At 35.2% G+C, this 14,366-nt stretch overlaps 1 protein-coding gene across 7 annotated transcripts in view; it reads left to right on the forward strand.

Annotated features, from left to right (window-relative positions):
- unm_sa1614 (un-named sa1614) overlaps positions 1 to 14,366 on the forward strand; it is a 91,546-nt gene that overhangs the window by 36,534 nt on the left and 40,646 nt on the right. For 6 of the 7 annotated variants that reach the window (XM_087273750.1, XM_087273751.1, XM_087273752.1 and 3 more), the window contains exons 9-11: positions 6,514 to 6,600; positions 12,699 to 12,799; positions 13,051 to 13,120. In XM_087273750.1, coding sequence (XP_087129876.1) covers positions 6,514 to 6,600; positions 12,699 to 12,799; positions 13,051 to 13,120 — 258 coding nt within the window. Of the gene's footprint in view, positions 1 to 6,513; positions 6,601 to 10,161; positions 10,174 to 12,698; positions 12,800 to 13,050; positions 13,121 to 14,366 lie in introns of all 7 variants that reach the window. The other variant, XM_087273748.1, reaches the window with a different exon arrangement.

The following is a 14,366-nucleotide window of genomic DNA, read 5'->3' on the forward strand; positions in this document are numbered from 1 at the left end:
ACATCTTTCCCGATTATCCTCCAGCGGTGGTAAAGCGCCGTGCGCTTTTCAAGCGAGCAAGGGAGCTTCTGAGGGACAAACCCGGTGTCAAGTATGGTCTACAGTATCCAGCAAAATTAAGAGTCACGTATAACGGCAAGGAACATTATTTCACGGATCCAGATAAGGCTGTTAAGTTTGCGGAAAGCTGCTTTGGGTCAGAATGACTGTTTTGAAGTTGTAAGGTGAAAAACAGATAAGTGTGATCACTCGTTAAGTCAACATACTCGGTTTTTACTCCTTTCTACTATTCTTTGCATACACTAAGATGTTCTGTAAGTCTCCTTAATGTGGAGCTGTGATAATTTTATGTTTGAAGGTTAGTGAATAAGTTATCTATGTAAGGTGTTTTTTGGATTACTTAATTTGTGTGTTTTCACTCAAATTACAGCGGTTCTGAAACGTTATATATTTAATTCATTAATTTATAATTTTTCCTTTTCTTTAAGTGTGTAAAATTTTAATTTATTAGACTTAGTCTTCGTCGCCGGTTCTGGTTGGATGGCGAGAGATTTATTTGAATTAGTGGGTGGGTTTGTTGTGGGAGGCCTGTTTAAGATACTTCTAAATGGTAAAATGTATGGTGATAATTATATAAATCCATTTAGTTCTTAATGATGCAGAGTAACACTGTACCAATAGGTAACAAACCAGGGCTTACTTTTGCTTCCTGGAATGTGAAAGGAATAAACCATCCTGTTAAAAGAAGTAAAATATTATCACATCTAAAATCACTTTCAGCAGATATAATTTTTTTACAGGAAACACATCTGAAATTAGACTCTAGGGTTAAGTTGAGGTGTAGGTGGATAGAAAACGTATATCAGTCAAATTTCTCTGTCAAAGCACGAGGAGTTGCCATTTTAATACGGAAAGGTGTGCCATTTAAACTTAATACATTAAAAACAGACAAAGATGGTAGATATATTATCTGGTGAAATTCATTCTCTCCCTATTACATTATTAAATATCTATGCCCCAAATTTTGATAATCCAGACTTTTTTAAGAAAGTATTTGATTTTATCCCAAATTTATCTCAAACAAATTTAATCATAGGAGGGGACTTTAACTGTGTTCTTGACCCATATCTGGACAGATCATCCTCCAAAAGAGCCCCTCAGTCTAATTCCAGAAACTTTTTAAACACCTTTATTAACAACTCTAATTTAGTGGATATATGGAGACTTTTTCACCCTGTCGAGAGAGATTACACTTTTCACTCACAAGTCCACAATGTATATACTCGCATAGATTACTTTTTGGTAGAAAACAAATTAATCTCTAACGTGGTGGATAACAAAATTCATGATATACTAATTTCTGATCACGCCCCTATAACAGTAAAAATTGAACTTGATGATTTAACATTATCGCGTCCTGTGTGGAAAATGGATCCTAGTCTAGTCAGCGACCCTAAATTTCATGACTACCTGATACTACAATTGGAAATATTTTTTGAAAGTAATAATACTCCTGAAGTTTCACCAGGTTTATTGTGGGAAACACTTAAAGCCTTCTTAAGGGGTTGTGTGATCTCCTACCAAGGGTCTAGAAATAAGTTGTATAGATCAAAACTTTCCGAATTGGGGAAACAAATTCACCAATTAGATAATGAAAATGCTCAAAATCCTTCATCAGAAACGTACAAAAAGATATTAAAATTAAGATACGAGTATAATAAAATTGTCTCAGATAAATTAAGTAAATCATTTCTTTTTATCAGACAGAGGTATTTTGAATTTGGGGACAAACCACACAAATTACTTGCAAGACAGTTACGTAAATTAGAAAATGATAAGACAATTCATTCGATCAACACAAAACTCGGAACTAAATGTACTTCATCTAAAAATATAAATAACTGCTTTAAAGAATTCTATTTAAATCTATACTCATCCGACCCCCGCATAGATTTGCAAGCTATGGATAAATTCTTAAACAAATGTAATCTCCCTTCTCTTAACCAAGATGACCGTAATCTCCTTAATAGAGATATTTCCCTTGAGGAGTTAAAAAACACAGTTAAGTCCCTAAAGACCGGTAAAACGCCGGGTCCAGATGGTCTACCCTCTGAGTTATATAAAACTTTCAGTGATATACTCTCACCTTACCTTCTTGAGACATTTAAGGAGGCATTAAAGAGCGGATTACCACCAACGTTCAATGAAGCAGTCATCACTGTTATTCCAAAAAAAGGTAAAAACACAGAGGAGGTGGAAGGATTTAGACCAATTTCTCTCCTTAACGTAGATCAGAAAATTCTGTCAAAGACACTCGCCAATAGATTAGCTAAATTAATCAGTGGTCTAATTCATACTGACCAGAATGGATTTATTCCTGGTAGGAATGTTTCGCAAAATACAAGGCGCCTTTTTAATATAATGCATCACTCCAAAGCTGCTCAAGAAAATCTGGTAATAATCTCACTCGATGCAGAAAAAGCATTCGATCGAGTAGAATGGCATTATCTATTTGCAGTATTAGAAAAATTTGACATGGGAGATAACTTTATAAATTGGATAAAGATTTTATATAAATGCCCTACAGCTCAGGTATTAACTAATAACACTTTGTCTGGTCCTTTTAATCTTCAAAGGGGGACCAGACAAGGATGCCCTCTATCTCCCCTGTTATTTGCATTGTCTATAGAACCCCTTGCTCAACATTTTCGTTCGGATCCAACTATACATGGTTTTAATACTTTAGAAACAGTTAATAAAATATCTCTATACGCAGACGACATTTTACTATACATAACAAAACCCCATATTACTATACCAAACGTTTTGAACACTATTCAATCCTTTGGCACATTTTCAGGGTTCAAAATCAATTTTGATAAAAGCGAATTAATGCCCATTGGACTAAAAGATCTGTCCTCAATACATTCCTCTCCATTTAAAGTTTCAATGGAAAAATTTACTTATCTTGGAATTGTATTTACATATAAATATTCAGCACTCATTAGTGCCAACTACACCCCCCTAATTTCCAAACTGCAAGCAAATATACAATTTTGGAAGACACTCCCAATATCTTTGTATGGTAGATTAAATGCAATAAAAATGATATTCTTACCACAGATACTTTACTTATTTCAAAATATTCCAATCTTTCTACCAAAATCCTTTTTTAAACAATTAGACTCAACCATTCTTCCGTTCTTGTGGGGATATAAAAATCATAGAATTAAAAAGACACATCTTTGTAAGTCTAAACAGGTGGGAGGTCTGGCACTTCCAGACTTTCGCCTTTATTACTGGGCTTCCTTCTTAAGTCTAATTTCAATATGCTTGGATAGCCATGAAGCCCCACCAACATGGCTCCAACTAATGTATGATCAGTGTCATTCATATAATCTAGGGGCAGTAATTCTCTCACCTGTAACTTTAGAAGGTTCGATTTTTAACAGCAGTATCTTAATTCGGAATATGCATCGCATTTGGAAACAGATGAAACACCATTTTAAGATAAAGTCAATTTCTCTTCTAACTCCCATTGCTAAGAATCCATCATTTATACCATCTACATTAGATGGAACTTTTACGCAATGGAAGGAAATGGGTGCACATACTGTAGGAGATCTTTTCGCTGATGGAAATCTAGCTTCATTTAACCAATTACAGCAGAAATTTAAACTCCCTCAGAATAATTTTTTCAGATTTTTACAGATAAGGAACTACATACATACCCATACGTCTTCATTGGATAGTACATCCCCTTCCATCCTTGACAAATGCCTAGATTGGTGTAAAGGTAGTAAAAAACCATTATCAATAATTTATGAACAACTACTATCTGTTACTTCCCCCTCCACAAAATGTTTTAAGGAAGAGTGGGAGAAAGAATTGGGAGTGAAAATTTCAGAAGAAATGTGGCAATCAGGTTTGGAGGATATTAATAAACAATCTATTAATTCTAGACATTGTCTTATTCAATTTAAAATAATTCATAGGTTACATTATTCAAAGAAAAAATTACATAGAATTTTCCAAAATATTTCACCTCTTTGTGACAAATGTAATTCATCAGATGCGGATCTATCTCACAGTTTTATTTTTTGTTCTAAGATACAGAATTATTGGAATGGAATTTTTGATGTGCTTTCCGAAGTGTTGAAGTTGCAATTACAACCAGATCCAATGCTTGTAATTCTGGGATTCTCTGAACAAACACATTTGTTGTCAAATGCACAACATAAAATGCTCTCATACTGCTTAACTACTGCCAAAAAGCTACTGCTACTGTTTTGGAAAAAAAAGGAATCCCCTACATGTAAACTGTGGCTTGGAGAAATTGCTTCTATGTTACATTTGGAGCGAATTAGATACTATTTGAAAAGAAAACTGGAACAATTTGACAAAATTTGGAATCCCTTTATCTGTTACCTTGAAAAAAAAAACTCATAATAATGCATCATTTCTGTAATGTTTTAACATGCTTTGTCATCATACTCTATTTTTCAAACAGGTCTTTGTAACAAGTTTGCTTGTTATGTGGGTGGGTGATTTTATTTTTATTTTATTTATTTAATTTTTAATTTTCTCCTTTTAATTTTCCTTATTTGCTGTGCCTATGTTATATGTGGACAAAATATGTAAACAGAATTAATTTTGTCTTGAATCTGTGTCTTCATCAATAAAACTTATTTAACAAAAAAAAAAAATTCATTTGATTATTTCTTGATTCAGTTTCAAATAACATGAATTAATCATTTAACATACGTAAACTTGATTTGTTCTTTTCAATCTGACAAATTTTTATTTTGTAAATCCAATACATGCCTAGTTGATTTTTTTGAGTGTAGGTGAATTGGGTAGGCTAAATTGTCCGTAGTTTACGTGTGTGTATTAGTGTGTATGGATGTTCCCAGTGATGGGTTACACCTGGAAGGGCATCCGCTGCATAAAACATACGCTGGATAAGTTTGTGGTTCATTCCACTGTGGCAACCCCAGATTAATAAAGGGACTAAGCCAGAAAGAAAATGAGTAAATGAGATTTAGCTGTCTTCATATTAACAATTGCGTTCCTTTATTAATGCAATTTGAAAACATTTATGCCATTTTGAACGCAGCCGTGGTTCATGGCGAAAGCTATAGGTGACCTATTAATTTAAAAGTGGAATTTATATTAGGTCTCCAAAGCTTGCGAAAACAAAAATATATAACATATGTTAATGCTTTTAATTTATAGTAGGTTATTTATTAAGAATTGTATCTGTACTGTATATGACATGGGCATGTTGGTTAGAACATTTTTGCAGTGGTTTGAAAGTTGTAAAAGTGGACTTAAAAAAATAAATGAATAAAAAAATAAATGAACTATCCTACTTAATAATAATAATAGTAATAATAATAATAATTATTGCTATTATGAAGCAGGATTTTTTTAATAAATTGCCTACACTCTCAGTAATAATGGTACTCAAACTTAACTTAACTTAACTTAGCCTTTTAAAACAACTTTGTTAATTGAAATAAAGTTAAAATAAAGCTAGTTTCCTGTTCTTAGCTGACAGGATTGGCACCCAGTGTGGTCTTCTGCTGCTGTAGCCCATCCGCCTCAAGGTTCCATGTGTTGTATGTTCAGAGATGCTCTTCTGCATACCTCGGTTGTAGCGAGTGGTTATTTGAGTTACTGTTACCTTCTATCAGCTCGAACCAGTTTGGCCATTCTCTTCTGACCTCTGGCATCAACAAGACATTTGCGCCCACAGAACTCCCGCTCACTGGATATTTTCTCTTTTTCAGACCATTCTCTGTAAACCATAGAGGTGGTTGTGTGTGAAAATCCCAGTAGATCAGCAGTTTCTGAAGTACTCTTACCAGCTTGTCTGGCAATAACAACCATGCCATGTTCAATGTCACTTAAATCATCTTTCTTTCCCATTCTGACGCTTGGATTGAATTGCAGCAGATTGTCTTGACCTAAATGCATTTATTTGCTGCCATGTGATTCGGTGATTAGACATTTATATAGACATATATTTATTTATACAGTTAAGGTCAGAATCATTAGCTCCCCTGAATTATATATATATATATACTTAAACTTACAACACTTACAACAATTTCTTGAATGTACAAATAATTTTTCTTTTCTTTTAAAATCCTTGATTTTTCACTGTTGAGCACAACAGAGTGCTTCTGTTTGCTTGGATCAGGCCTCATCAAGGTTACCAGCCTCCACCACACACTGACACAATCAGGGGTAAAATCAGCAGTGTAAGCAGCAGCTAACAGTAAATCCCGGTTAAGGACGAGTTTGTGTCTGATAAAGCAGATGACTTCTTTCAGCTGCACTGATGCTCTGAGTGACAGACGACTTAATGAAAGCACCATTGTGTCTCCCCAAAGCCACAGTAATCACGCTTAGAAAAACACGACTGAAGGAGCGAACATGGAGGAGAGGATGTGTAGGATGTGTTTGGAGGAATTTAAGTGTGTGTGTGTGTGTGTGTGTGTTTTACAGATCAAACATAAGCAGGATGAGGAGAAGAGACAGCTCTGTTCTCTCCGAGATCAGCTCAGACCGGCTCTGCTGCCCGAATTCAAAGAGGTAAACGATGACACTGTCTATTCACACCTCATTTCTGCTCCGTTTACACACACATTTTTCTGCACACAAATTTCACATGCCTGCTTTCCCTTGCTACGCTGCCAGCTGCTCAGTTTACAATTTCTAAACACGTTTTTCTAACACTTTCTTTGTGCTTGATCTCGCATGGTTTAACTGATTGCTTTTACTGTATGTAGGTTAAATGAAAAAAGGGTTTTAAGCATAAAAGTGCAGTGTAAATATTTACAGTATAAGGATTTTTGGGAACACTTTAGTTTAAGTTCCAATTCTCAGTATTAACTAGTGGCTTATTCAATGCCTATTATTCAGATTTTGGCTGATTGTTTGCACTTATAAAGTACATATATTATGTATGATCTTATTCTACCTCCCTAATCCTACTCAATATTCATTCATTCATTCATTTTCTTGTCAGCTTAGTCCCTTTATTAATCCGGGGTCACCACAGGGGAATGAACTGCCAACTTATCCAGCAAGTTTTTACGCAGCGGATGCCCTTCCATCCGCAACCCATCTCTGGGAAAAATCCACACACACATTCACACCCTATGGACAATTTAGCCAACCCAATTCACCTGTACCGCATGTCTTTGGACTGTGGGGGAAACCGGAGCACACCCACCCAAAAGCAGGGAGAACATGCAAACTCCACACAGAAAAGCCAACTGAGCCGAGGTTGGAACCAGCGACCCAGCAACCTTCTTGCTGTGAGGCGACAGCACTACCTACTGCGCCACTGCCTTGCCCCCTACTCAATATCTACTAGCTAAATAACTATTAAAAAGCAACAAATTAGTAGTTTATTTAGCTTATATTAATAGCTTATTACTTATTAGATAATACCAATAGTTTGGTATTTGATATACAGATATTAAAAGACTGTATTTAAGGATCACAGCACAGCCCAAAATTACAAATTAATTGTCATTTTAAATCTTAGTACTATGGCATATTTCAAAATGTTAAGCTTTCAACAATTTTTCAGCAGTACAAATATATAAATGTAGAATAAATTAGGGATGGGCGGATTGATCTTGAAGTATCAATATTTTTGCTACTGGGAATTCATCAAAAGGATCGATACTTAAGTAAAAGTCTTGATCTTTTCTGGGGGATTTTCTTACTGAGCGATCAGAGATTTTCGAATATCTCAATAATAATAGCGCCACATATTATATACATATTTATTTAAATAGAAACATGAATGGGAACTATAATATTCTTCCGCTGTATCTCCGCTAATAGGTCAGCGTTAGCTCACAGCACAGTAGTACAGACACCACACACACCCAGCGCAGGCTGTAAAACTCGAGAGCGGAGCTGTGGTCAACATGACTGTATGTAAACGAAATATAATCTAGAGTTATTTTATTTATATATTTTTTGTAGTTTAGTTTAAATAGTTTTAAATAAACTTGTTTATCAAATAAAATACAAAGTTTAGGTACACGTAATAATTGGGAGAGATGTACTATTATATATTTTCAAATGCCTGTAAGAGACCTTTAAGAATATATATTATATTTCTTAGATGACTCCCAAAGAGCATCAGCAATTAGAAAAAGAGATTTTTTTAATAAATGTAAAAAGAAATCATGTGTCTTGTGTTTTATTTAATAATAATAATAATAATAATAATAATAATAATAAAGGTGATAATCATAAATAAATCACTATAAAATATTTCATTAAGCCTAAGTATTGGTATTGATATCGATATCTGTATTGATGATAGTTGTCTTGAAATACTTGATATCGGATCGGAAACAAAAATATTGGTATCGGCCATCCCTAGAATAAATATGTAAATTAGTATATCTGTTATGACCAATGACAATGGAACAATATCCATATTTTGATTTCATTTTCACAAAAGTTGTTTAAAAAAATGCTTTACCTTAAAATTACTTGTTATAAAAATCAATTATAACATTCATTCATTCATTTTCCTTCGGCTTAGTCTATTAATCTGGGGTCGCCACAGTGGAACGAACCGTCAAGTTATCCAGCAAATGTTTTATATTATACAATATTTATATACGTTATTGAAAAACTGACATTGCAATATTTTATTTTTCTATGCTATATATTGCGATATTGGCTATATAATTTCACCAGATAAAATGAATATGTCTATTTGGAAAGAATTAATCATTTTCAATACATTGGAATGATTTTGTAAGGAAGTGCATGTAGTTGTATATTATATATTGTGCAGCATATCTTTGGACTGTGGGGGAAACTCGAGCACTCAGAGAAAACCAAAGTGAACATGGGGAGAACATGCAAACTCCACACAAAAATGCCAACTGGCCCAGCCAGAACCTGAACCAGTGATCTTTTTGCTGTGAGGTGACAGTGCTAAGTTACCACTGAGCCACTGTGTTGGCCCAAATCATAACAATACATAACTAAAAAATTAATAAATGATAACAATGTTCAATACTCATTTTTATGCAATGCATTTCACAGCTTTCCAGGAGGTTGTTTTGTCTTTTGCTAGTTTTGAGTAAAATGTAATATTTGTTTTATTATTCAAGAGGTTCAAAAACATTTCTTCCAAATTTTAAATTGTCATGTTAAGTTATTTTTTTTCCTCAGAAAATTACTATTGGTCAAATTAACAAATGTTTCCAATGTTTTAAATGAGAGTTATTCCGCTAAATTTATATAAAAAAAACATTGGTACAATCTCAGAAATAATGGTACGCAAGCTGTCACTGTGGTGGTACCTTTTCAAAAGGTAAACATTTTTACTTAAAGAGTACATATTGGTACCTCAAAAGTCTATATTAGTAACTAAAAATTTTAAAAGGAACACTTTTCTACTTTTCAGGTAATAATATGTACCCTTGAGGTATTAATATGGACTTTTTAGGTCCAATTTTGTACTTTTTGAAAAGGTACCACCAATGACAGCTTGCGTACATTTCTGAGAATGTACTGTGTGGAATATATAAAATAATTATAATCAAAAAAAGGCTCTAAATGACCGCAAAGTTATTTTACATTTGAACTAATTACCATCAGTAGTTGGCAGTTCATTCCACTGTGGCGACCCCTGAAAAATCACGGACTACACCAAAAGAAAATGAAGATCATCAGTTTACACAATAAAAAAGTCAAACAAATTGTTGTGGAAAAACTGTCCTGGCCACCTTTCCGACAGTATTTCTGCAGTGAAATATGAGTAAAGTGCAGCTCTGTGTTCAGTTGTTCATGGTATAGGACTGCAGCATATGTTAAACCCACTGCTGTGCTTTTTTTCTTTTCTCGAGGTCACACACCACTATTGATTCACTCCAGAAAAATCAATAACATTTTATGTTGCAGAACATGGCGGTACACATTATGTGTCAGGGTAATAAATAGATGGGATCTTATAGAGTTATTTGTTACTCCTATTTAAGTATTTACCATAATTTACCATAGTATGATGGACAGGGAACAGTGTATATTTGCAATCAAAATATTTTCTTTTTGCTTGGAAGAACGCCTGTTAACATATTAATGTTTCTAAATGCTTCACTGGCAAAATAGCAGTCCAGAAGAGTAAGTAGAGTTTTTAGAAGCATGTTACTGACCTAATTTCCTATAAACACTTGCATGTGAACTGTTTCTCACTTTTGTTGAAAAAAAGAGCGTGTGAAATATAGTGTGACATTCTCAAGAAGAATATAACAGTTTTCTGTCAAATCATGCTGCAGAAATGTCCAATTATCATGCATTTGTTTCTGAAAGCTGTTGATATTTGGAATCCTTCACGCTAAGTACAAGTTAGCCTGTAAACAGCATGTGGTCATCTTCCAACCATAATACACACTACATGTACACTTGTCACATAGACATCCATTGTTTAAATGCGATAACCACTGTGTATACTTGTTTGTGTGTGTTTTTAATAAATGTTTAAGTATAACTTGATATTGAAATTTTAAAATGTCCCTAAATTGTATTAATTTGAAATTTGAATTTATCACTGCATGCGTGGTGGTCAACTAATGTGCATTTCCTGCATGCGTGTGGTCCATTAATTCTTCTTCATAAGTGTGAGCCAGTTCTTCCTCTCAGTGTTTGCACCTCTTTGCATGACTGACCTTTCTGTGACCTTTTTTTCTTCTCAGCTTTGAGTAGTTTTGACTTTTCATTAACTCAAAATGTGACCTCTGTCATCATTGCAGCCCTTATTTCAGTGTAAAGTATGACATTTAAAATATGAAGTGTGCTTTATTACTTCCATGGAACACAAAGCAGATATTTTGTAAAATGTTCACAATGCTCTTTTTCATAGCATGAAAGAGAACTCTGATCTTGTCTTTAAGCTGGGTTTCCATCACCCTGTGTTAGTGCACATTTTGAAGTATTGCATGAGAAACCATTGATGGAAATGTCAATGTTTTTTATTTACAAATCATTTTTACGCTTTCTTGAGGTGGTTTTGGAAGAAAAAAGGTTCATGTGAATAATTGGAGATGGCAATGCATGCATACTGTATCAACATTGCACCCAAGTGAATAATAAGTGAAGTTTATTTATTAACTAGTTTCGAGAGAATCATGTGCTTATGATTGACAACGGCTAGACCCGCAATAATTCTCCAATCAGATGCTTCCTAAGTCACTATAAATGCCCATAGTCTTCCTAGCACAGTCTTAAGAATCCCCCCTTCCTCCCCGATTCCTCCCCCTTCTTCTTAGATTTGGCAGCACGGCGGTCCAGTGGTTAGCACTGTTGCCTAACAGCAAGAACGTCACTGGTTCTAATCCTTACTATGGATTCTTACTAAGGATCATGGAGGAGTGGAAAGCATGAGACTGATTCCTGTGACGCCCCATTGTCAAGTTCTTAGCCATCATTATTTCTTCCTCATACAGCAATTTGTCATTAGCCACAAATAAAACAAAATCGAGTTCTACCTGAACTCAATTTCCCCTCTCGCCCTACAAACAGGAGGGAGCCCAGGGCTCGAGAAGCTTTTAAGCTCAAGGATTACTCCCGGGAGAGCATACAAACCAAGCGTAAAATCATTCATCAGCTAAGTGTGGGCTCTTGAAATGTTGGTAGTTATTATATATATATATATATAAAGCAAATAACTTTTTGTTATTTAGTGCTTTCATGAAGGATAGTTCACCCCAAATTTAAAATCTCCCTACTATCTACTCACTTATAAGTGGTTCTAAACTTTTATGAATTTCTTTCTTCTGTTGAATGCAAAGGAAACTCTGCCATAAACATATAGTGTATAGAAACAAAAATGGAGTCAATGGCTGTTTTTCCCCCAACATCTTCCACTATATCTAATACTGGTAAATGAAAGAATAATAATATAACCGGATTGTGTTCAACAGAAGATAGAAACACAAATGGACAGAATTTTTCTCATAGCAGTAAACAATCCCATTTTTATCCATTTATCGACCAGTAATATTAGTGATATGACTGATCTAAAGTAGTGCATGGGACAAAATCTATTTTCAAACCAACAATATTTCCAGCAAAAAAAAAATGTTGAAGATGCTGTTTTAAATTGTAAAGAAATCAGTGTTTTTGAAACTAATGAAGACAACAGAAGTCAATGATTGATTTGAATTATTTAGCCTGACAATCTAAAATATATTGTGTTCAAAGGGGAAAAGGTTTTAGTTTTTTACTCAGACATTTAAAAAGAATATATTTTAGAACAGAAATCACAATACCGTAAAACCGTGATTTTTTTCCCCCCAAGGTTATCATAACATCAGAATCTTATACCAGCCCATGCCTAGCTGAAGTCCTTCCAAAGGATCTGTTATGAGCAATGTGAAACATGAAGCAGAACAAAAAAAGAAACTGTTTTAAAAGCAAAAGTTCTATTTTATCTGTTTTAGACTTCTCATCCTCTTTTATTGTATGAAAAAGAGCAACGGGAACATTCTGTTAAACTTCTCCTTATTTTTGTTCCCACAAAAGAAAGAAAATGATACAGGAACTACCTATTGTATGCAATTTTTCATACAAACAAGCATTTAAATTCCGTTGGGCATCATACAGTAAACAAACCATGAATTCCCCTTTTTCATCTTTCTGTTGTGCAGGATTCTCTAAGCAGACAGACCGTATACAGCATGCATCAGCTTCAAGGCAACAAGCAATATGGTACAGAGAAATCCGGCTACCTCTACAAGAGGAGTGATGGGTAAATGCATTTATGTTGTAGTTAATGGCCAAGATATCATCAACTTTGTGTTCCCAGATACAGCATTCTTCAGACATGACATACAATCCACACATTCATTTAGATTTTCTCTGATAAATCCCTTTAGAAATGCTCTGTTAGGCCTTCGTTTCACATTATTTATGTTTGGTGGGACACATAGTCCTGGTATTCTCTGTATAGCATTGTGCTGATTGAGGAGAATGTGATGTGGATGCTCATTTGTCTGCTAGGTTGAGGAAGATGTGGCAGAAGAGGAAGTGTACTGTGCAGAACTGCTATCTCACCATCGCTCATGGAACTGTGAGTGCTCACATCACCCTATAGCGCAGTTTCTTTCCTCTGCTTCTTTCTGTGATAGAATGGGGATACATCCGAGATATGAATTCTGTTCCTTGCTCTATAACAGGCTATTATGGACTGCAGCAACTTATTTTTGATAGGTACCATAATTAGTGCCTTTATTTTAATTTCAGGCATCAACTCTTTAGTTTACCAAACAAATATTCCCATACATGTTTGTAAACCATCTATGCATCTATTGGTCTATGCATACCAATACATAAAACATGCACACTATATTTAGCATTTTAGTCCTGGACTGGAAGTATTATACTTTTCTTATATACATACATGCTCACCGGACACTTTATTAGGTACCCCTTAATACCGGGTTGGACCCCCTTTTGCCTTCAGAACTGCTTTGATCCTTCATGGCAGAGATTCAACAAGGTACTGAAAATATTTCTCAGAGTTTTTGGTCCATATTGACATGATAGCATCATGCAGTTGCTGCAGATTTGTCGGCTGCACATCCATGAAGCAAACTCCCGTTCTACCACATCTCAAAGGTGATTTATTGGATTGAGTTCTTGTGACTGTGGAGGCCCTTTGCGTACAGTGAACTCATTGTTATGTTTAAGAAACCAGTCTGAGATGATTTGCCCTTTATGACATGGCATGTTATCCTGCTGGAAGTAGCCATAAGAAGATGGGTACAGAGTGATCATAAAGGTATGGACATGGTCAGCAACAATACTCAAATAGGCTGTGGCGTTGACCCGATGCTCAATTGTTACTAATGGGCCCAAAGTGTGCCATGAAGATATCTCCCACACCATTACACCACCACTACCAGCCTGAACCGTTGATACCAAGGCAGGATGGATCCATCCTACAATCCGAATATCAAAGCAGAAATCGAGACTCATCAGACCAGGCAACGCTTTTCCACTCTTCTACTGTCCAATTTTGGTGAGCCTGTGCAAATTGTAGCCTCAGTTTCCTGTTCTTAGCTGACAGAAATGACACCCGTGTGGTCTTCTGCTGCTGCAGTTCATCCGCCTCAAGATTAGACATGTTGTCCCTTCAGAGATGATTTTCTGCAAACCTCGGTTGTAACGAGTGGTTATTTGAGTAACTGTTGCTTTTGTATCAGCTCGAACCAGTCCACCCTTCTCTGCTGACCTCTGGCATCAACAAGGCATTTGTGCCCACAGAACTCGCTGGATATTTTCGTTTTTTCGGACCACTCTTTGTAAACCCTAGA

This window comes from Danio rerio, chromosome 11 (assembly GCF_052040795.2).
Source record: "Danio rerio strain M-AB ecotype USA chromosome 11, GRCz13ab, whole genome shotgun sequence".
In the NCBI taxonomy this organism is placed as follows: Eukaryota; Metazoa; Chordata; class Actinopteri; order Cypriniformes; family Danionidae; genus Danio; species Danio rerio.